Source organism: Phaenicophaeus curvirostris, chromosome 16, assembly GCF_032191515.1.
Source record: "Phaenicophaeus curvirostris isolate KB17595 chromosome 16, BPBGC_Pcur_1.0, whole genome shotgun sequence".
Classification (NCBI taxonomy): Eukaryota; Metazoa; Chordata; class Aves; order Cuculiformes; family Cuculidae; genus Phaenicophaeus; species Phaenicophaeus curvirostris.
In genome coordinates this window covers 14,229,028-14,250,441 of record NC_091407.1, presented here as the reverse complement: position 1 = coordinate 14,250,441, position 21,414 = coordinate 14,229,028, and the positions used below count along the sequence as shown (strand labels likewise).

General features: G+C 54.1%; 2 protein-coding genes across 5 annotated transcripts in view; both read right to left on the bottom strand.

Annotated features, from left to right (window-relative positions):
* Positions 1 to 1,569: 1,569 nt before the first annotated feature.
* PGAP6 (post-GPI attachment to proteins 6) lies at positions 1,570 to 20,212 on the bottom strand. 4 transcript variants are annotated; one of them, XM_069870115.1, is made up of 13 exons: positions 20,092 to 20,212; positions 14,432 to 14,609; positions 12,636 to 12,843; positions 12,422 to 12,555; positions 11,793 to 12,058; positions 10,598 to 10,926; positions 9,190 to 9,283; positions 8,524 to 8,647; positions 7,759 to 7,895; positions 5,408 to 5,586; positions 4,811 to 4,957; positions 4,307 to 4,423; positions 1,570 to 3,811 (listed from the first exon to the last, which is right to left on the bottom strand). In XM_069870115.1, exons 1-13 carry the CDS (start codon positions 20,189 to 20,191, stop codon positions 3,515 to 3,517), a joined length of 2,310 nt encoding a protein of 769 aa, XP_069726216.1. In that variant the 5' UTR covers positions 20,192 to 20,212; the 3' UTR covers positions 1,570 to 3,514. The 4 variants fall into 4 exon arrangements, with proteins under 4 accessions (XP_069726216.1, XP_069726217.1, XP_069726219.1 ...); XM_069870116.1 differs by lacking the exon at positions 20,092 to 20,212 and adding an exon at positions 18,531 to 18,620 and having other exon boundaries at positions 14,428 to 14,609; XM_069870118.1 differs by lacking the exon at positions 20,092 to 20,212 and adding an exon at positions 14,966 to 15,008.
* The window catches only part of SNRNP25 (small nuclear ribonucleoprotein U11/U12 subunit 25), a 164,279-nt gene continuing 149,983 nt past the window's right edge, over positions 7,119 to 21,414 (bottom strand). Inside the window, exon 6 of the mRNA XM_069870277.1 lies at positions 7,119 to 7,129. The gene's annotated coding sequence lies outside the window, so the exon portion shown is untranslated. The remainder of the gene's footprint in view (positions 7,130 to 21,414) is intronic.

Sequence of the window (21,414 nt, the reverse complement as noted above, 5' to 3'; positions counted from 1 at the left end):
CCCGCGTTTGGTACCGTCGTTGTGTCTTTGGAAAGGACCCGTGAGATCATCGAGTCCCACCACACTCATCCGACAGCAAACCGTGTCCACAAGCGCCTCTGTCGAACCCCTTCAGGGACGGGGATTTACTGGCATGGAAGTACCTGCCCTTTTCTGCTTGCATCTTCTGCCTCTCCCACTGCAAGGCCTTTTAAGTAATGCAGGTGCCTTCTGCACCTTCTTTCCTACCTGCTCCATTAGTTCCCCAGCACCAGCCATCCCAGGCACTGAGCAAGCAGGAGTCCTGGAGAAAGAGTCCATCTTCACCCGTCAACAAGTAGCTACAAGTGCAGAGAAACTTATGGACCTCCCGGCGACAGCCCCGTGCATCACAGAATCACAGAACTGCATAGGCTGGAAAAGACCTTTAAGACCAACTCCAACACTTCCCCTAACGCTGCCAACTGCACCACTAAACCCTGTTCCTAAGTACAACATCCACACATCTGTTAAATCCCCCAGAGATGGGGACTCCACCACTGTCCTGGGCAGCCTCTGCCAGGGCTTCAGAACCCTTTCCGTGAAGATATTTTTCCTAGTATCCAATCTAAACCGCCCCTGGTGCAACTTGAGGCCATTTACTCTCACCACATATCTTGTCACTTGGGAACAGAGCCCAGCACCCATCTCACTCCAACCTCCTTTCCAGGAGCTGCAGCTTCCCTCGTCCAGTAAGCGGGTCACCTCGTCATAGAAGGCGATGGTTTAGTTTGTGAAGACCTGCCTTTCACGAACCCGTGTTTACTGGGCCTGATCACTGGGTTCTCTTGCATGTGCTTCATGATAGCACTCAAGATCACCTGTTCCATGACTTTTCCCACTACTGAGGTCAGACTGACAGGCCTGTAGTTTCCTGGATCCTCCCTCCAACTCTTCTCGTAGATGGGCACCTCCTCTTCTTCAGGCTAAACAGCCCCAGTTCCCGCAGCTGCTCCCACAACCCCTGTTCTCCAGCCCCTTCCCCAGCTCCGTTCCCTCCTCCAGGCCCTCAAGGTCTTTCTTGGAGTGAGGGACCCAGAACTGAACCAGGATTCGAGGTGCCATCAGTACCGAGTGCAGGGGACGATCCCTGCCCTGCTCCTGCTGGCCACCCCATGGCTGATCCAAGCCAAGATGCCATTGGCCTTCTTGGCCACCTGGACCACTGCTGGCTCTTCTTCAGCCGTGGTCAACCAGCACCCCAGGTCCTTTTCTGCCAGACAGCTTTCCAGCCACTCTTCCCCAAGCCTGGAGCTGCACGGGGTTGTTGTGGCCCAAGTGCAGGACCCGGCACTTGCCCTTGTTGAATCCCATCCCGTTGCTCACAACCCACGGATCCAGCCTGTCCAGGTCCCTCTGCAGAGCCTTCCTGCCCTCAAACAGATCAACGCTCCCACCCAACTGAGTGTCATCAGCAAACTCACTCAATCCATTCCTCCAGAACTGCAATTGCTATTCCTGCCCTCACCCCCCAGTACTTGCACCACAGATTTGCCCTCAAATACCATTACCTTTATTAAATTATAAAATTGTAAGCTTTAAAATTTACCATATAAAATAATCACAGGTATTAAGAGCAAAGGAAAAAAAAAGAAACCCAAACACCTTTTTTTTTCCCCAGACATGAATTCCCTCAGCTCTGACCCAAAATAATTAAACCCCTCCCCGCCCAGGCACCTGACACAACCTTGTGCCAAGACCAACAGTAAGAGGACAGGGGGCAAAAGCAGACTTTCAACGATCAAACACAAAATAAACAATCACGTTAGCAGGATTTCTCACCCCAAAGGGCTGGAAGCTCCTGACAGAAAATTCGCAAGGAGGAATTATTGCTTTCTCTGGGAACTGCAGCACCCGGGCGCAACCAGCAGCCTGGTACGGCTAGGAAGGAGCAATGGTCCCTGCCGCAGCGCCGGGGCTGCATCGCCACTGTGCAAACCCAAAGTGGGGCAGGGGGAAAAGTGCCTAATAGTGGTAAAAGTTGGAGGAAGCCCTGAGGGTCCCACGTGCCCACCTCCCGCCGCACTGTCTGGGATGGCAGCAGCAAAGAGAAACGCAGGGGATGTGGGAGACAGGGCTGGGAGTGCAGGCGAGCATCCCACGCCTGCTTAAAAAGTCAGTTTGCAGAGGAAGGGGAGGGAGAGAGATAAAGTGCAGAGCTGAGCAGAAGGCTGAGTGCTCTTCAAAGCAAAGGGATAATCCTGTTTCCTATGCACTAGGAGACAAATCCTTCATTAGTCGCGCCTTCCTCCCCAAAGCCACCTGAGAAGGGACTCCGCGGATGGGCTCCCAAGAGCCCACACCAGACCAACCACAGCTGGAAAAAACCAGCAAGGAACAATGTATTTGAGCCCTTATCTATAAAATAAGGATGAGCAAAGGCAACTTTCCTGCTAAACCAGGTTTCTGCCCTTGCTTTCTGATGCCTGCATGCCCAATAATAAGGCTGAGGTGAGACCAAAGCCATCCAGGGAGCCCAGGGAGCTGCTCCTGGCTGGTTGGGACACGGTGGTGCTCTCCAATCAGTCACCACTCCTCAGCACATCCAGCCTCCAGGGCAGCAGGCTGGAGGAGCCAGGGATGCACCACTCAGATGACATCCTGGACTGCCTACACTCCCCAGGCTGAGCTTTGCACATGCCAAACCCACAAAAGGGAGGAAGGCAATGAATACCTGACCATGGGGAGAAAAAGGGGACAGCACAGCAGCTTGGCTCCTTCCAGATGAGCTAAGAGGCTAAAGTTAAACTTACACTAAACCCTGAGCTGCTGCAGGTCTCACAGCTCTAAGCAAGATGCTGCTGATGCCTCTTGCATGTCCCCGTATGGTTTTTTTTTTCACATTCCTGCTAAGTCTGATCCTGAATCCAGGGCCCAAGACCCGGCCTCATTCTTGCCCCCCAGAATCAGGACTAGGTAAGAGCAGCACCGCCTGTTTCACAGGGAGAGAGGCTCCAAACCTCCGTGGAGATGGTGGCCAAGGGCCCCCCACATGCTGGGATCAGCTCCCTCCCTCCCCATCAGCACCAAGGTCACGCAGCAGCATTTCCCCTCCCAATCAGAACAACCCGCTCTTCTCTTGGGTTCAGATGCTAACTGCAGGATGGCAGAGGAAATCCCCACCCCACAGCTTGGACAGTGGGCACAGGGAAGAGCCAAAGCCACGGCTCCAGCTCAGTACAGGCGAAGCCCAAGCCTCATGGATGCAGCAGGAGGGGAAGAAGGGTTGGCAATTTCCCCCAGGGCCACAGGGAGGTGAGGCACAGGCTATTCCTTGACCTAGAACCATGAAGAGCCTGCCCTATCCCAGCAAAAAAGTAGAGGTAGCCTCAAACTTCTCTGCACAGGACAAGCTCACCATTTTCGTCTTTAAACCTGGTCCGTACTGCACTCTCCCAGCCAGTGAACGAGCACGTAGTAGGATTGCTGACGTGCAAGAGAGGGGCAGCCCAGACAAAGAGCAACCTCCACCTCTGTCACTGGCAGATGAGCAGTTTCAGGTCACAGCATAGAGCTCCTCACGGTCGTTCTGGCAGATCTGATAGCGACAAGTGAGCTTCTGTGACCAGGCCCAGGGCTTCTTATGCTTGTCCCGAGGAGGAAGCAAGAAAGCAACGCTGGAAGCCACCAGCACATGCCAGATGCTGTGAGTGTAGTAATAGTTCTCATTGGTTTCCATGAATGCATATACTGAGATGGCGATGAAAGCCAAAGTGATCCCTGGGAGGAGGTAGAAAACCCAGCGCTTCCACGAGGGAGGGTAGCAGTGTCTGCGTTTCACTCCGTGGTGAACCTGGAGGTGTGAGAGCACAGGAGGGTTAGAGCAGCAGCTTAAGCAGGGGGTAACAGGCAGCACTGCCTGACACAGGAACATCTGCCAACCTCACAGCAAGAGGGGGTGCCTGCTGCCCCTGAGAAACTCCCCGCTTCCTGGGCCCATCTCTTGTGTGCAAAAGCTCCTCTCCAGCTGTGGCATCAAAGCCCAGCACAGATACTACAGCTCCTGCCATGGGCAACAGCCAACTCTTCTGTGACAACACTCTAGCCACAGGCATGTGTTCAACTGGAGCTGTGGCAGCTGCCATGTGCTCAGCCCTGTAGCCAGGTGACTTCTCAGCAACTGGAGGGATGGAATGCAAATCCTTTGCCCTGCTCTCCCTCCACCTGGGCATTTCAAGGAGATCAAGCCATGCCTGTGGATGGGCTGGCGTTTGGGGTCTGCTTTGTCACCATCATTCTCTGGAGGGGAGCCAAGGGCAGCAGGTCCTGCCTGGCTGCCCGTACTTACCCACGCTGCAATCATGATGACGAGGGCAAAGAGGCAGGGGCCCATCATGTTCCACACCCCTCTGCGGTCCAGCTGCAGGGACATGGCAATTAACAGGGTTCCCAAGACAAAAAGAACCTGGGAATGAGACACCACTGCTCTAGTCAGCAGCTCATCTGCTGCCAGAGCACCACCAGCCATTCCAGAGGCAGGGAGGACCTCACCTCCTGGCCACCCAGCCCTGCACACAGGACTCGGGAGCAACACCTTCAGGAGAAACCAGAGGACCCACAAACCTTTCCCACAAATCTCAGTCCCTCCAAGCCCAGTCCCTAAAAGCATACAAGTTCATGATCCAAACTCCTGGGACAACACAAGCCACTGGTTTACAAATCAGGGTGGCACTGAGTGGCAAACAGGCTGGGCTGTGTCATTAAAATCCAGCCATGAGAGGGCTCAGCATGGCCACCTGTGGCTTGGCTGGCTCAGATCTGGCTCTGCCGTGTGGGGTTACCAGACACTCACGTATTTCAGGATCTTCTTCACCCGGGACATGCACAGGATCGTCACCCAGATGGACACCACAGACCCCAGAAAGTCACAGTACTGTAGTGTGTCATAGTCCATGATGCACATCACCGCGATGCCTGGCTGGTCACACGCGTGGTAGAACTAGAACCGGGGAACAAAAGCAAAAGCTAGCATGGATCCAGCAGCCGTGCACGTTTGTCTGGGAAGAAGGGGCAGGAGAAGGCTCAGCTTGTGGGAGCCACAATCCCTCCTGGCAGTGCCTCCAGGAAGTTCCACCAAACCACCCTGGCATTACGGAAAGCAGATCAGAGCAGCCATCAACCTGCATCCTCCCAGCAGCTGTTGAGAGTTCCTAGGACAGCTTCCACGCTTTCAGCTCCTTGGGGTCCCACCACCAAATACATGCTCCCAACAGGGTGGGTTTAAGAGCCCAGTGAAAATAACCCTCCTGCCAAGCAGGATGTGTCTGTGGAGCTGCTTGTCCTATGATCCTACAAGCTCTTTGTGGAGCTCCAGGATGGATTGCTACACCAAGGAATTCAGTCCGATGCAGTGTTGCTGACAGGGGAGCAGACAAAAGGCAATGCCTACCGTGGAGAAGAACATGGTGTAGGTATAGACGGAGGCCTCCACCAAGTAGTAGCGATAAACAGCAACTGCTATGGCTGGCAGGAACATGAGGTTGCTCAGGGTGAGCAGGAGGGTGGCCAGGTTCTGTGCGCCAACAGACTGAGCCTTGGTGTCATCTGTGCAGCTCCACCCGCCCCAACCTGCAGAGCAGAGAGGCTTGGTGGATCTCGCGTGCCCTGCCTTTGCCTCACATAGCATCTTGCAGGAGCAATCACACCCCAGGAACGCCTCCTGGTCTCCTCTCCCTTGCTCCACCAGCCACTTCCACTCCTGTTCTCAGGATGGTCTCACCACTCATCACATGTTCTGCTGTGTAAAGTCTTGGGGAACCCCAGCAGAGCCCCATGTCTGCTCTAAGGACACTACCCAGGTTGTGCCCACCGAGCAGGCTGACCAGAGTAGTTGTGGCTGCCCCATCCCTGGAGGTGTTCAAGACTTTGAGCAACCTGATTTAGTAGGAGGTGTCCCTGCCCATGGCAGGGGGTTGAAACTGGATGGGCTTTAAGGTCCCTTCCAACCCAAACCATTCCATGATTCTATGACTGTACATATAGTATGGGTCTGTCCAGGCTAGCACTTCTCATCCCTACAGTAACTCAACACACGTTACTCGCAGGAGATATGTTAAGCATTTGGGACTCATATGCTTCAGATGATGGTGTAAGCTGGGTGCAAGATCCCTATAGATCCCAGGAAATAGGGTGAAGAATGACCGACAATCCTGAGCAAGCCATCAGGCTCCTGTCCTGCCCTCCTGTCACAGCAGAGCAGTCTGCAAAGCCAGCTCAGGTTGCACTGGCCCTTACTCAGCTCAGTTTTGAAGACCTCCAAGGATGGCGACCTGGATAATGTGCAAAGCTGAACAACTCTGATGGGAGGAAATTTGTCTTCTTCAATTTAGCTGGAAATTTCCTTGCTGCAGCCTGTGGCCTCTTGCCCTTTCCCTGTGCTCCCCTAGCTCCTGGCTTCAGGATCCCTGTAACCCCTGTGGGCAGCAGAAGGTGTGATTCAATCCCCCTCCAACTCCTCTTCTCCAGAGTGACCCAACTCGCTGCCTCAGCCCAGGGTGACATCCAGGCCTATGCAGGGCAGGTGAGAGTGAGAACTTCCTAGAGAAGAGCACATGCTCTAGGCTTGACACAGGGGTCAGTTCTCAGCCAAAGACTGAGCTGAGAGAGTCTCCTACAAACCTGCCTTTTTTCTCTTATTTTTTAAAAAAATTTAATTATTTCAATTCAAAATTAGGGCACCCATGCCCTTCTTTTGGGGAAAGGAGGTCAGTCACAGGGCAGCCTGGGTATGTGCAGGCACGCCACGGTCAACAAGCAGAGCTAAAAGTAGCATCCATCCCATTTCAGTGTCACCAGAAACCAAGCCAGCAGCTCTGCCCCTTCTGCTGGCTCCCTGCCAGGCAGAGCCCAGGGAGACCGCTCTCTCCAGTTTATTTCTAGGTCACGAATATGCAGATGGGGCATTTTGCTCCAAGAGATTCAGCAGAAAGCTGTCCTCAGCCTGATTCCCCAGTTCCCTTGGGGTGCTCTGTGCTTCCCAGAACCTGGCACCCCTCGGGGAAATTAGGATGCTGTTCTCCATCTCGCTCCCTGCCGCGCATCAGCACTGCAGCGGGGACGTCCTGGCGTGGGCCCAAGGCAACAGTGAACCACAGCTTGCCTTGTCCTTCTGCTGAGAACAGGTACGCGGGCCCACCCAAGCACGGCAGAGCTATCATCTTCCCTTCACTGCTGACTCCCGCCCAGCCTTCTCATCCCATTAAGATAATTAGCAGCTGACACAAATGTTCCTCCTCCAGGGGCACCTCGGAGTCTGGCTCTTGGCAGGAGACACAGCTCTATGGCAAAGCACAGACAAGGGACCGCAGCCTGGCCTCCTTGCATCCCTTATCAGCAGCCTCTGTAACAAACTGCCCTGGAAGACACCGGCTCCAACGCATTTCCAGGCAGCCCCACTGGCCCCCTGATATCTATGAAGATGCTCGGAAGCAACTCTCCAAGCTCTGAGAGTCCCCAAGCTGGAAACTAGACAACCACAGAGCAGAAAGCTGTCCTCAGCCCGATTCCCCATCTCCCCTGGCGTGCTCGGTGCTTCCCAGAATGCAGCACCTCTCAGGGAAGTCAGGATGCTCCCAAAGAGGCCACCGCAGACGCAGAAGGCTCCCTGGGCAGGTGCTGTGAGCTCAGGCTGTTTCTACCAGCTGTGGCAGACCCCAGCTTCCCCTACCCAAACACCACCACCAAAAAAACGTGGACTCCCTCTAGGGAAGATGGCAAAGCTTCCCAGGAAAATGCACTCACCAGCCTTGCAGCTGCAGCCAGCGTAGAGGTAGCCGTGTCTCCTCAGGAGGCTGCACTGTCCGTATGATCCACAGTCATTGAAGCAGGGGGTGAGGTACGCGAAGACAGTCACTTTGGCTTCTGTGGCATTACATTCACTGCAGCAGAGGAGGTTGCGTTGGTACCTCGCCCCTCGGGGCAGCCTCGTGCCCAGGGATCACTCTCCTCCAGAGGGTCAGGCCACACTCATGCATGCAAGCCCCCTGCTATTTCAGGATCTGCTCCATCCCTCCCAAGAGCGAGGAGCCGAGTCAGCTCCCAGTCTACTCGGATGCACAGATGGGGCTCAGGTCTCCCCAGGCCCCCACAGCAGAGCCCAGTACCCACAGCCAGCACTGTTCCACACTTTAAGTGCAGAGAGGCAAACGGCAAGACGATGGGTACAATTCCCTGCCCTTCAAAGATCCCTTGAAGCAGTAACAGCAACATTTTCATTTCATTTACCAATCTACCACCTCAAATCCACCTGGGGAAGGGGAAGCTCACCCAGGCAGACTGTGCCACCCGCAATCAGTGCAAAACATGCCAGCTCAGCACCAGACAAGCTTCTTGGGTGTCTACAGGAGAGCAAGTCAGCACCGCCACCCTCCTTCTCCCTCTGCAGTCACAGCTTCACTCATACCAGGTGAGACAGGGGTTTGGTTTTGCTCCTGCTAGCCAAGGGCAACGGAACACAGAGGCAGAGTGCTGGGAACCAGCCCCGAGGAGGGATGACGCACCACTCACCCCTGGCCCTTCGGGCAGATGAGCTGCAGGGAGACAAACCAGTCATCCGTCTGCGGGTACAGGACAATCAGCATCGCTTCCATAGAGGACGGGCTCACGCTCAGAGGGTAGCCCTGGAAAAAGGCTTAAAGAAAAGACAGGGCTTTGATGGGTCAGAACTAGGGGACAAGGGCCCATGGCAACCCCAGGCTGAGATGTTCCTGTGGCTCCTCGCTCCTAACCTCAGTAGGCATCAGGGAGGACGGAGAGGACCCTTGCTCCCGAGGCTCTTGTTTTTACTTTCATCTCAGCTCTTGGTACCTGCCTGGACAGCACAAGGCACCCAGAACAGCCCGTTTGCTCAGCTAGTCCTCCACTGCAGAGCTTAGCTTCACTGCACGCTAGCAAAGCCTTGACCACCTCCAAACCTCCTGCCAACGAGGCTGGAAGAGACCCAGCTGGTAACCAGACCTTTTGGTGGAGGCTAACTCCTGATGCCAGACTAGCATCTGCACTCCAGCACCCTCGGTACATGCCAGCACAAAGACCTCAGGAGGCTTCATGCCAAAATCGGCTTCCCTGGGATACCCCACAAAGCCCTGAGCCAGGTAACAGCTCAGGAGGTCTAAACTCAAAGCCTTGAGATGGCGTAGATGAGCTGGCAGTGGCTGCCAGCGTCTCTCATACCTGTGCTGCAGTTGTGTGTGGCATTGAGGGACAGCACCGGCGAAGCAGCACTCACACACGCTACCACGGTGGCATTGGCCAGGCCCACAGACGTCTGTGTAAAGAGAAGAGTGTCCCACATCAGAGTGCTCCGATGCCACCCCCTGCGCAACCCATCTCCCATGGCACATGGGAGCAGCAGGTGACAATAAATGCTGCAGACCAAGGTCACCCATCAATTCACCAGCTCTTTCCGGGCAAAAGCATCCAGCACAGCATCACCAGCCGGGCAAGGGAGGGGATTGTCCTGCTCTGCTCCACACTGTGGCGGCCCCACCTCCAGCACTGGGGGAAGTTTTGGGCACCACTGGATAAAAAGGATCTAAAGCTACTGGACAGCATCCAGAGGAGGCCACAAAGTTTGTGAAGGGTTTAGAGGGGAAGCTGTGTGAGATGTGGCTGAAGTCACTTGGTCTGTTCAGTCTGGAGAAGAAGAGACTGAGGGGAGACCTCATTGCAGTCTGCAACTTCCTCATGAGGAGAGGAGAAGGAACAGGTGCTGACCTCTTCTCTCTGGTGACCAAGGACAGGACTCAAGGGAATGGCAGGAATATGTGCCAGGAAAGGGTTAGGTGGGACATTTGGAGAGGTTGGGGAGGTTGGTGGAGCACTAGAACAGCTCCCCAGGGAAGCAGTGACAGTACCAAGCCTGACAATATTCCAGAAGCAGTGGGACAAGCCCTCAGATGCACGGTGTGAGTGTTGGGGTTGTCCTCTGCAGGGATTGGAGTTGGATTTGATGAGACCTGTGGGTCCCTTCCAACTCAGGACATTCTATGGTTCACCACGCCATGCACGGCCACTGTGTTACACGCTGGCTGAAAGGCAGGAGAACCTCCAGGGGGACTGCACGGGGGAACTGCCCCAAAGTTGGGACACTCACACAAGCTCACGGCTTCAGTGCGAGCACAGGCTGCCAGAGGTCAGAGGCAGAAGGACATCAGGGCTGAGTCCCTGGGAAGGCACCAAGTATCATAGTCGGCATTTCAGGGGGACGATTTTGGGGTGTCATGAAAGAGTTTGGGAACCAGCAACTCAGGCAAGAACATCTCTGGGTCTCTCTGCTTAGTCTCCTTTCTCAGTGGCAAGGTGCCATGCTCCCGTGGAGAAGATGGCATTGCAGCTGCTTTCCATTTAGTCTCTCCTGCGTCACTGCCACCACATGCCAGCAGGCTGTGGCATTTGAACTGGAGCTGACAGGTGGGACACGCTGGAAGCAGCTAGAACAGGCTAAGAGTGTCTTGTGACAACAAAAAAGGGAAATAATACCACTTCTACCTATAACCCCTGGAGTTTGTCAACAAACCAGCCCAGGAGCAGAGACAAAGCTCTGTAGAGGGAACATGATCCCACCACTCAGCCTCCGCACCTTGTTAAGCAGGAGACTGACCACGAGGGAACCCCCGCTGTCCATGCCTGTGTTCAAATTGAGGAGGAGGATGGTTGGGGAGATGGAGTGCACGGGCACACTGGGACCATTCAAGAGCCTGTAGCGTACAGACACCACATCCAGGTCCTCCCGAACGATGGGCTGGTTCTGCAGGCAGAAGCTCCTCTGGCTGGATGCATTGCGTGAAGCCTCTCCTGTAGACAGACCGGGGCTCCCGATTGCTCCTATGCTACCTGGTCTGGGACCAGTTTGGCTCTGGTTTAGGCTGCTTAAGTTAAGGAACGAACTGGTACTGCCTGGTTTGCAAGCTGTAAAGCAAAAAAAAAGGAGAAGAATCAGCACAGTTAGGACTAGCACCTCGTCCAGCTCCAGATCTTCAAGTGATAGCACAAAGTGGGGGTATTTCAGCTCATCCATGAATTCCACTGTTGGCTACAGCCCCTGAAAGGCACCATCCCTGGAGGGGGAACTCCTCTAGTATCCATATGCTAGAACCCTGATGAAAGCCAGACAGTGGTACTGTGGGTGGAAGCACCATGAAGCAGCAGGGAAGGGGGAACAGAAGAAGGGACAATACACACCATATAACAACACATCAGTGTACCCAGAAGAAGACATTAGAAAATGTACCTAGTTGGTGAGCTTCCAAGACTCCCAAGAGTCAAACAGGGATCATGGTTGCGTAACAAGAGGATGTAAAGATCCCTATCACAGCTACAAAGACCTAGTGACCTCCTGAGTCACAAAGTGTCTCCTCAAATGGTGACATTCCCTCACTACAACCCATCACCTTACCCCAAGTAAACCTCTGTGAGATGGTTTCCTGTCTGTAGTCTGCTTTATGGCTAACCTATAGTCAACGTATCATTACAGGCTTGTGCATCTACCCCAAACCCTTCTCCCCACCAGATTTTAAGCCAGCCACTGCTTCCCAAACACTCTTTGGAAAACATCATTTCTTCAGAGACCCTGAACTTTTCAGGCACTTCCAGAACAGGCAGCTCCAGGGAGGATCCATCTTGGGGGAATGCCAGAGCCTTCGCTTTTGACCCCACAGCAACAACTAGGTCACAGCCCCCAAGCCACCACAGCCACACAAATGCCCAAGAGAAACACAGAAGACACAATGTTCTTTCTGGTCCTTCCCATAGGGTTAGGGAAAGCAGAAGCCCACCTGTGAAAGAAGCCAGCATCTCCACTGACACACTAGTATCGGCAGCACCCAGACTCTCCACCATAATCTGTAACCACTTCTCCCAGGGGGGCGAATCCAAGGCCAGGCTGCAGTTTACATTCCCTGTGCACGTGATGATCTTCTGGAAGGACTGGGGCAGTGTGATGGAGCCCAGCACTACCCGCACAGCACACGCTTTCTGCTCTCTTGTCACACAGCTTTGCAGCTCAAACCGCATCCTGGAGGTGTGCTTGGGAACGAAGACCCTGCAGGAGAAGGGACCAGCAGCTTGCAGAGCTCACACTCTCAACACACACCAGCCATGACCCACCACAGGCAAGAACTAGACTGCCCTGGATGGTGGTGTGGAAACCCTTTCAAAGAGAAACATCTCAAAGAACCAAAATTCCCCTAAGATCACCTGGGAAGAGTCAGAAAAGGGTGCTTGCATGCTCCCTGTGCAAACCCTACCACTGCTGCAGGGAGCTCAGGAAACAGGCTCAGAGTCCCCCAAGCTCCAGAGCACAGTCCATCCCCCATGGGAACAGCAGCAGCTTCTCCTAAAGAGCACCTGTGGGAAATCCCACTCCCCTGTGCCCCCAGTCCTTCCAGCAGTCTCTCTCACTCACTTGACATGCAGTGGCTTAGCAGGCGAGACAATGGTTTGTGTCATGGGAACATCAGGCTCCAGAACAGGCATATCCGTGAGTCTGAGCACAAACATATCTGCCTGGAACATATAGGGACATGGAGTGGAGAAACCCTGCGGGAGGAGAGAGCAGACGAATCAGCAAGACACACTGGGCAGGGTCGGATGGCCAGGACCCTCACCAGGACCCTCACCTTCACTTCAATCCTGCCAGCTGCCTCTGGGAGATGGGCAGCGATGAACCAGTCTCCGGCAGCAGGGGTGGAGACGTTCACAAAGGTGGTGTTCTGCACAGCACTGCTCAGGGTGATGCTGATGTTGTAGGAAGGACGGATGGTCGCGTTTGCAGGAAAACGAGTGCCCAGTGGATTAATTACAGGAGGGGCTCCGTAGCGGAAGTGCCTGAAAAAAGAAACCAGAATGCAACTAAACTGAGGAATATGAGGACATTGACAAGATAAATTGGAGTACGAACTCATTGTGGACTCATCCAGGTTGGCCTGGGATCAGACAGGGAGCAAGCTGGAAAACCCCCACAGTTTCAAGTGGACCACAAGAGCCACCATTCTCATCTGGTGAGGACCGGCTGCTATTAGCTTATCTGGGATTTATTTACAGACTGATTTAACTTGGCTCCTTATTAAGATAAGGATTTACACGGTTCTATCAAGCCTGAAAGCAAATTTCCACACTTACTAAGGTTAAGCCCCAGCTGCAAGACTATTCCATTTTCATAACCATCAGCAAATTCCCCAAGCAGTAAAACATCAACGAAGGCTTTTGTTCTCTAGTCAAGATCTGAATCTTCCCTCTTGCTTCTTTCAAGGAGGGCAGGCAGACAGACTAAAAAGATGCTTACCAAGGGAGGTCTGCGGACTGACTTCAGTACAGCAGCACTTCCACTTTCCAGATAAGCAGCCCAATGTTCAAAGTACCAGAGGAGCAGGCAGCTAAGTAATACCCAAGACATTTCTTTGGGCAGCCGATTTGGCATTTAATTTGCTTGCTCTTGGACTGCACTGCAACAGAACAACAGACGCAACAGGTCTGGCAAGCAAACGTGACAGCTGATGTGTTATTAACTTGTTTGAGCTTAGCTGGGCTGGTCCTCACTTCTTTAGGGTATTGTTCAGCTGCTGCCTTGTCCCTCACATCCCTAAACTACTGGAAATATTTCTGGGAAGCAGGAATTAGGAATATCATCTGTGCCAGACTGCTCTGGAGCAACCAAGCGCACTGGACTGTGCCCAGGATAGATCAGGGAAGCACAAGTCAAGCATCAGACTTCAGTCACTGCCAAGACCTGTGTGGAATGGGTACCAGAGCCACATGTCTCTAAGGGCACAGCTTGCCCAGGAAACCTGGGACCCTCCCAAGATACAGCTCAAAGTCTTGCAAATTTTTGACCTCATATCCTCCAACAACTCAAATACTGCTTGAAGCAGCATTTCTTTCACTGGCATTGAGTTTGCAGTCTTCTCATACTCTTGTGTCTGCAGGACTCAGCATTCCCCTCCTATCTCTGCTCTACACACAGCTGCATCCCTCAACAAAGCACACCCAGTCTTTTTGGTTCCTCTGCACTGGGGATTTTGCCTCCAACTGGTTTGGGTCCCCTCAAGCCCTTTGTAGTCCTGCCACATCCTTTCGTATCATGTGCAGGATCCTGCCAGGCACAGAAAGGTCCAGGAACACCTTTGCTTATGAGCACCAGCCACATTGTGAAGCTATCTTCAATGCTCTTAAGGCATCTACACCTACACTTAAGGTGTCTATACCTGTACCACCACATTCGACAGACAGCCCGAAATCCCACAGTAACATGAACATGAAATGCTCGTACAGAGTTAAACGGATTTAGTGCTTGTACTTCAAGAAACTACGGCTGCTGGAACAAAAGCCCAGCCTTCTAAAAACAACCATAAGCAACAAGGACAAGAGGAGGACAGGAAGCCCACATGGGCAAGCAGTGGCCCAGGGACATACATACACTGTGATCTCCATGCTGGTGCACTCAGGTCCTTTCCCCCGGGATGCTTGCAGGAGCCAGCGAAGCTGCACAGTGTCTTCTGGCACATGGAAGTGGAAGAGCTTGGCATTGCCATACCAGCTGTAGAAGGACAGCTTCTGTGCACTTTGAGAGAAGTACTCGGAGATGTACAGGGAGTCTGGAAGGGAGAGAGCACAGCAGTTGCTGGGGTGGCTGCTAGGGGAAGGCTGCAGGGCTACAACCACCCACAGGAGCTCTAAGGTTGTTGGAGAGAAGCGCTTTATGCCCCCGATTTCTCATCCCAGTCCCACAAGATATATGGTGATCCATGGTTTAGTATTTGATAGGAATGGTTGGACTCGATGATCCAATGGGTCTTTTCCAACCTGGTGATTCTATGATTCTATGTTGCTTCTCCAGCCAGAAGCGCCCACATCTCTGCTAAAACCTACAAAACCATCCCCTGGAGCCAAAGAGCACTAAAAGATGCCTTAACTATGCTCTGAGAGATGTGCTCTGAAAATGACAGATCACCAGAGACACTGAGAGGAAGGAGGAACATATCAGGAGGAAAAGCTGAAGGCACAAGAAAAGGCAATGGAGTGGGCAGCGGCAGACCCTGGAGCGAATGGTGCACAGCAGATGGGTGCAGGTAGCTGGAGGGGTGTTCTGGGCTCCAGCAGCAGTTTATGGTGCCAAAAGGCAAGAGCAGTGCCCTCGTCTATCTCTGCTGAGCACATGGGCTGATGCTATTAGTCAGGATACACGTACTGTGCAACACGTTGCCTTCCTATGACAAGCAACATGATGAAAACCCACGTGCTGCAAACCTAACTCTGCTTTCAGACATACCTTCTACAGCCTAAAGATTTTCCCCACCTGGAAAAAAGGCTGCTAGGGCAGTGAAAACAGCCCTAGGGTAGGATGAAAAGTCATGCAAGAGGACGACAGCTATTTGGTCCAAGTGCTGTTGGGACTAGCAAGACCTTTCATTGAACCTTCTGCCCCGTTACGCCTACCGATCACACCCAGTCTGCTGAGAATTTCACCTGTCAGCAAGAAATCAGACTTCAGCTTGGGGATGGAAAAGAAACCTTGCACCAGGATAGAGAAGGGGACAAAACTGCATGGAGGTAGCAGAGCCAAGGCCATGCTGCCCACCCAAACACAAGGTTCGAAACACTCAGCAAGGGGGTACACAAAGATGTCTTCAAGCCTCTGCCGAGTCTTCCCAGATACTCCTTTTTTTACTCTGGAATTCCCTGGAGTGGGAAGAAACCACAGCACCGTTCAGATTCCTCATTTCTATCAAAGACCAAAGCAGCAAGCAGGGTTTAACTTGCCTGCTTCAAATGCTGCACAAGGGCAAGCTGGAAACACAGAGGACCCTGCTGAGTTTAAGAACGATGCCAAAGAAAGAGAACAGTCCTCAGGCAGGACCAGAGCCTTGGCATGTACTTCGTGCCAGGAACCATCTAATCCTAGCAGGAACTGCGATTCATGCCCCAAAGCAGGATGCAGGTCGGCCTGCACCCACGGCACTGCAAAGAGACAGGAACAGTAATCGTGGGTTTAATTCCTTGGCAAATTACCAAGCCAAAGCCTCCGGGCACCCTGCAAATCCAACAGTGAAAGGAGGAAACAGGAAAGCAAGAAATACCAGCCACGCAAGCCAAACAGAGAATGTGGCGGTGGAGGAAGAGTGCAGCCGCCTCACCTCGCCACGGGCTGCCCCAGCCGCAGGCTTACGGGGTCCAGCCAAGGGAGCAGCGCTTGCAACACCTCTAAATACATGGGGCCACGCGAGGTCAGTGGGAAGGGTGAGCCCTGGGCAGGACAGCAAGAAGCCCACAGCGCGTAGGCAGAGCTGCCCAGCTGTGGTCAACAAGCCTGGGTTATGCTGCTCTCACTGCCAGCAAGAAGCAGAGACCACAAAGGGGGCTTTTCAAGCAAATGCTCCCTGGCTGCAATGCCAGCAGAGTGTGTGGGGTGTTATAGTCAAGAGCTGGCTGTGATCCCCTTCAAGCCTGGTTGTATTTGGTGCACAGGAGCTACAGAAGGGAGCAGCCTTCGATTGGTGGTGTTTATACCCCCAGCTGTGCTCTGCATGCACACAGTATGTTCATTCCTGGGATTCTGTGGAGCAAGGAAGCTGGTGAGGGGGCTGGAGAACAGGCCTTATGAGGAATGGCTGAGAGAGCTGGGGGTGTTTAGCCTGGAGAAGAGGAGGCTGAGGGGAGACCTCATTGCTCTCTACAACTACCTGAAAGGAGGTTGTGGAGAGGAGGGAGCTGGGCTCTTCTCCCAAGTGACAGGGGACAGGATGAGAGGGAATGGCCTCAAGCTCTGCCAGGGGAGGTTCAGGCTGGACATTAGGAAAAAAATTTTCACAGAAAGGGTCACTGGGCACTGGAACAGGCTACCCAGGGAGGGGGTTGCATCATCTTCCCTGGAGGTGTTTAAGGGATGGGTGGATGAGGCACTGAGGGACATGGTTTAGTGATTGATGGGAATGGTTGGACTCGATGATCTGATGGGTCTTTTCCAACCTGGTGATTCTATGATTCTATGTTTGGGCACAGGATGAACGCAGACAGGGATAGAAAACATGACTAGAGCTGGGAGAGCCCTGGCCTTACTCTGTTGTGTTCAACAGGTCCCACCAGACAACCTACATGAGGATAAGCCCTCCTGCCTTGACGCGAGGTGCTCCAACCCCACGGTTGTCATGCTCTGCATAGCCAACAGCCACGGTCACCACCCGTCCAGCACGTCCCTCACGAAGCCGAAGCATGATTTATGTGGGTTTTGGGGAGGAGAGGACAGGCAGGCTGCAAAATTAAAAACTCAAGTGATCAGCAGTGCTACTTATTAAGGACTGGTCAATTATACAGCACGAGCACCAGGGCAGTAACAGGCTGAGGGTAGGCAGGCAGACCTGCCCGTGCGCTGCCTGTGACTGGGTTTGCAGTCACCGCTGCGGTACCAACAAAGCACCAGCGTGGACAAAGTCTGCTCACAAACAGCTTCTCTTGGCGACGATGTGCCAAGCTCCCACTTGCAGGCTTCACCACACTGGGCATCTGAGAGCTGCACCCAGGGAGTGGGTGAGCTGACTCACAGAGCACCCTCTGCCTGGGCTAACAAGGAAATACCACAGGCAGATAAGCCGAGAATCAGCTGAGAGAAGCCAGAAAGACAGGGCACAATCCATTTGCATGGAGAAAGTGTACTCTTGCATTTGCTGTGCTCCATACACGTCTGTCTCTTTATATTCCATGTGCTCTGCACCAGCATGGCATCACCTAGAAAGTCCCACTCAGCTGTCCTGTGATGTTAAACACCACTGAGCTGTCAAAGGGATGTTGTTTCCATCCTCTCCCATACGGATTTCACACAAGCAGACTTCAAATGTACTATGCAAAAATCAGAAGTGTTTTTAAGAGAAGAAACAAAACATGGTAGAATCACAGATGCAAAGGAGATGCACTATTTGAATTTCAGAACACAGAGCCACCTGCAATAGCTTGGATGTGTTTGTCCAAAGATGATCTCATGGTAGTTTTATGAAATGATACCTTGCTGCTGGTTTCAGGACTTCCCATCAAACGGATGAAGCCCTCATTTCCAAGCAGACAGTGTTTAAAGCTACAAAGATGGCAATCAGTCTGACTCAAGAACAGACATGGCTATGTGGCAAGATGCTTGGCCATCTATAGCGTAACAGAAACTTTGTTCCTTTAGCCTGGGTCAAAAATCCATTCAAGGAAGTGGACCCCTCACTCCTTTGGGGAGGAGCTGGTATCTTCAGCTCACAGACCTAACCCTACAGAGGCGTTCACTGGCCAGCAGGACAGCACCAAGACAAACAAACCCCCCCACCTCAAACACAGAGTGGTTCTCCAGGGCTGGGAACCCAGCTAGCAGGATGCCAGAGGAGGGTGGGCCTGGGGCAAAAGGCAATCGTGCCCATCGACTCCTCAGAGCACCCTTCACACTCTGCAGACTATGAGGAAGCAATAACCACCATAAACAGTGGAGAGCCATCACCAGCACAAGCCTGCCTCTGCAATGGGGTGAAGCAGGTGAAGAGCCTCACCTCCTCAGACCCTTCCAGGACCACAGGTGCTGGCTGAGCATCTGGAGGGGGAGACACCATCCTCTGGAACCACATACCCCCAGCACCACTGTAAAGAGCATCCCATCACTCCATCAAAACCCTGCCTTTTGTCTTGGAAGTAAAGTAATCGGGAACCAAAGCAAACCCAAGGAAAAAAGCCATCTGGGCCTGACCTCTTGCTTATCTGCAGCGCCCGACTCAAGTGCTGCTCTGCCAGAGACGGTTTATAGAGCCCCAAGCACCCTCATTGCTTGGAAAATCGCAAAGCCGCCTCAAAGCCCTAGCCCTGGCAGGAGCTGGACTCAGATCAGCTTTTTGGGCTGTATGGCTGACAAGTCCCCACGCACTTCAATGTCACCTGGTTGGTTTCCTACTGCTGCCTCTGTCCCCGGGACTGCAGCCGGGAAACAAAGCCACCCAAGCTCAGCTCCTCTGCCAGATGTGCCCCTCCATCCCAGCAGAGCATCCCCCAGCTGCCCCTGAGCCCCCACATCCCCAAACTGATCCTGTGCTCCATCCTAGCACAGCATCTCCCAACTGCCCCCAAGCCCCTACATCCCCCAGCCGCCTGAGCCCCCATTCCCAAACTGCCTCCAAGGTCCATCCCAGCAGATCATCCCACAACTGCCCCTGAGCCTCCACATCCCCCAACTGACCCTGTGCTCCATCCTAGCACAGCATCTCCCAGCTGTCCCCGAGCCCCCACATCCCCCAGTTGCCTGATCCCCATCCCCAAATTGTCCCCAAGCTCCATCCCAGCAGAGCATCCCACAACTGCCCCTGAGCTCCCACATCCCTGAACTGACTCTGTGCTCCATCCTGTGCAGCACCTTCCAACTGCCCCCGAGCCCCTACACTCCCCAACCCTCACACTGCCCCCGAGCTCCATTCCAGCAGATCACTCCCCAACATACCCCAAGCCCCTACATCCCCCAGATGCCTGAGCCCCCATCCCCAAACTGCCTCTGAGCTCCATCCCAGCAAAGCATCCTCCAACTGCCCCTGAGTCCCTACATCCCCCAGCTGCTCCCGAGCCCCCACACCCCTGAAATGACCCTGTGCTCCATCCTAGCACAGCATCTCCCAACTGCCCCCAAGCCCCTACATCCCACAGCTGCCTGAGCCCCCACCCCCAAACTGCCTCCGAGCTCCATCCCGGCAGAGCATCTCCCGGCTGCCTCCGAGCCCCCACATCCCCGAGTTGCCTGACCCCCATCCCCAAATTTCCCCTGAGCCCCATCCCAGCAGAGCATCCCCCAGCTGCCCCTGAGCCCCCTTATCCCCAGCTCCCCCCAAGCCCCCCCATCCCCGAACTGCCTCTGAGCTCCATCCCAGCAGAGCATCCCACAACTCACCTCGAGCCCCCACTCCCCCAGCTCACCCCAAGCGCCCCATCCCCGAACTGCTCCCGACCCCCATCCCAGCAGAGCATCCCACAACTCACCCCAAGCCCCCCCATCCCCAAACTGCCCCCGAGCTCCATGCCAGCAGAGCATTCCCCCGCTGCCCCCCGCCCCCAGCTGCCCGCCCCGCTCCTCACCGGGCCCCGCCCGGGCCCCGCGGCCGGCAGGCAGCGCCAGGAGCTGCAGCAGGAGCAGCAGCAGCAGGCGCCGCAGCGGCGGCCCCGCTCCCCGCGCCATGGCGGGCGCTACCCCGGCATCGCCGCCCGCCCCGCCCCGCGCCGCTTCCGCCGCCCCGCCCCGCCCAGGGCCGGGCACTGCCGGGCACCGCCGCGGGAGGGGGGGGCGTGAGGATGGGGGGGGGGCATGGGATGGTTTGGGTTGGAAGGGACTTCAAAGCCCATCCAGTTCCACGGGCAGGGACACCTCCCTCTGGATCAGGGGCTCCAAGCCCCATCCAACCTGGCCTTGAACACCTCCAGGGATGGGGCAACCTGGCCCAGGGCCTCCCCGCCCTTACAGCAAAACATTTCTTCCTAAAATCTCATCTCAATCTCCCCTCTTTCAGATTAAAACCATGCCCTCTCATCCTATCCCTTCACTCCTTGATCAAGGCCCCCTCCCCAGCTGCCCTGGACCCATTTCAGCACTGGAAGCTGCTCTAAGGTCTCCTTGGAGCTTTCTCGTCTCCAGGCTGAACAACCCCAACTCTGGAGATGCTCTAGCCTTTGGATCATCTTCGTGGCCTTATAGAATCATAGAATCACAGAATCACCAGGTTGGAAAAGACCCATCGGATCATCGAGTCCAACCATTCCCATCAATCACTAAACCATGTCCCTCAGCACCTCATCCACCTGTCCCTTAAACACCTCCAGGGAAGGTGACTCAACCCCCTCCCTGGGCAGCCTCTGCCAGTGCCCAATGACCCTTTCTGTGAAAATTTTTTTCCTGGTGTCCAGCCTGAACCTCCCCTGGCGGAGCTTGAGGCCATTCCCTCTCATCCTGTCCCCTGTCACTTGGGAGAAGAGCCCAGCTCCCTCCTCTCCACAACCTCCTTTAGGGAGTTGTAGAGAGCGATGAGGTCTCTCCGCAGCCTCCTCTTCTCCAGGCTAAACACCCCCAGCTCTCTCAGCCATTCCTCATAAGGCCTGTTCTCCAGCCCCTCACCAGCTTTGTCGATCTATGTTTTGGCCATTAATAAAATCCCAAGGCCAGATCCAAGGTCAGATTCTATCAGCAATTTGCCTCCAGGCCAATAATTCCCTTTCAACACTCCTGTTATCATCTTCCTGTTTTCTTGAGCTCTATCTCACAATCCTTTCACTAACTCATATTTTCTCGAGGTTAATCCTGTGGTCCCAGCACCACATGGCACTGCTGTAACATGACTTAGGACTTAAAACAAAGCTTGTGACTGAGCTTTGAGATCTTGACCCGCAACCTGGTGGATATATCTGTTT

Bases quoted from the DNA above. Each gene is read 5' to 3' on its own strand.
- PGAP6 (XM_069870115.1), bottom strand. From the start codon at position 20,191: ATGGCGCGGGGAGCGGGGCCGCCGCTGCGGCGCCTGCTGCTGCTGCTC. The intron at 7,896-8,523 runs GTGAGTGGTGCG...CCTCTGCTGCAG, and splicing joins ATCTGCCCGAAGGGCCAGGG to TGAATGTAATGCCACAGAAG. The intron at 3,812-4,306 runs GTAAGTACGGGC...TCACACCTCCAG, and splicing joins TCATCATGATTGCAGCGTGG to GTTCACCACGGAGTGAAACG.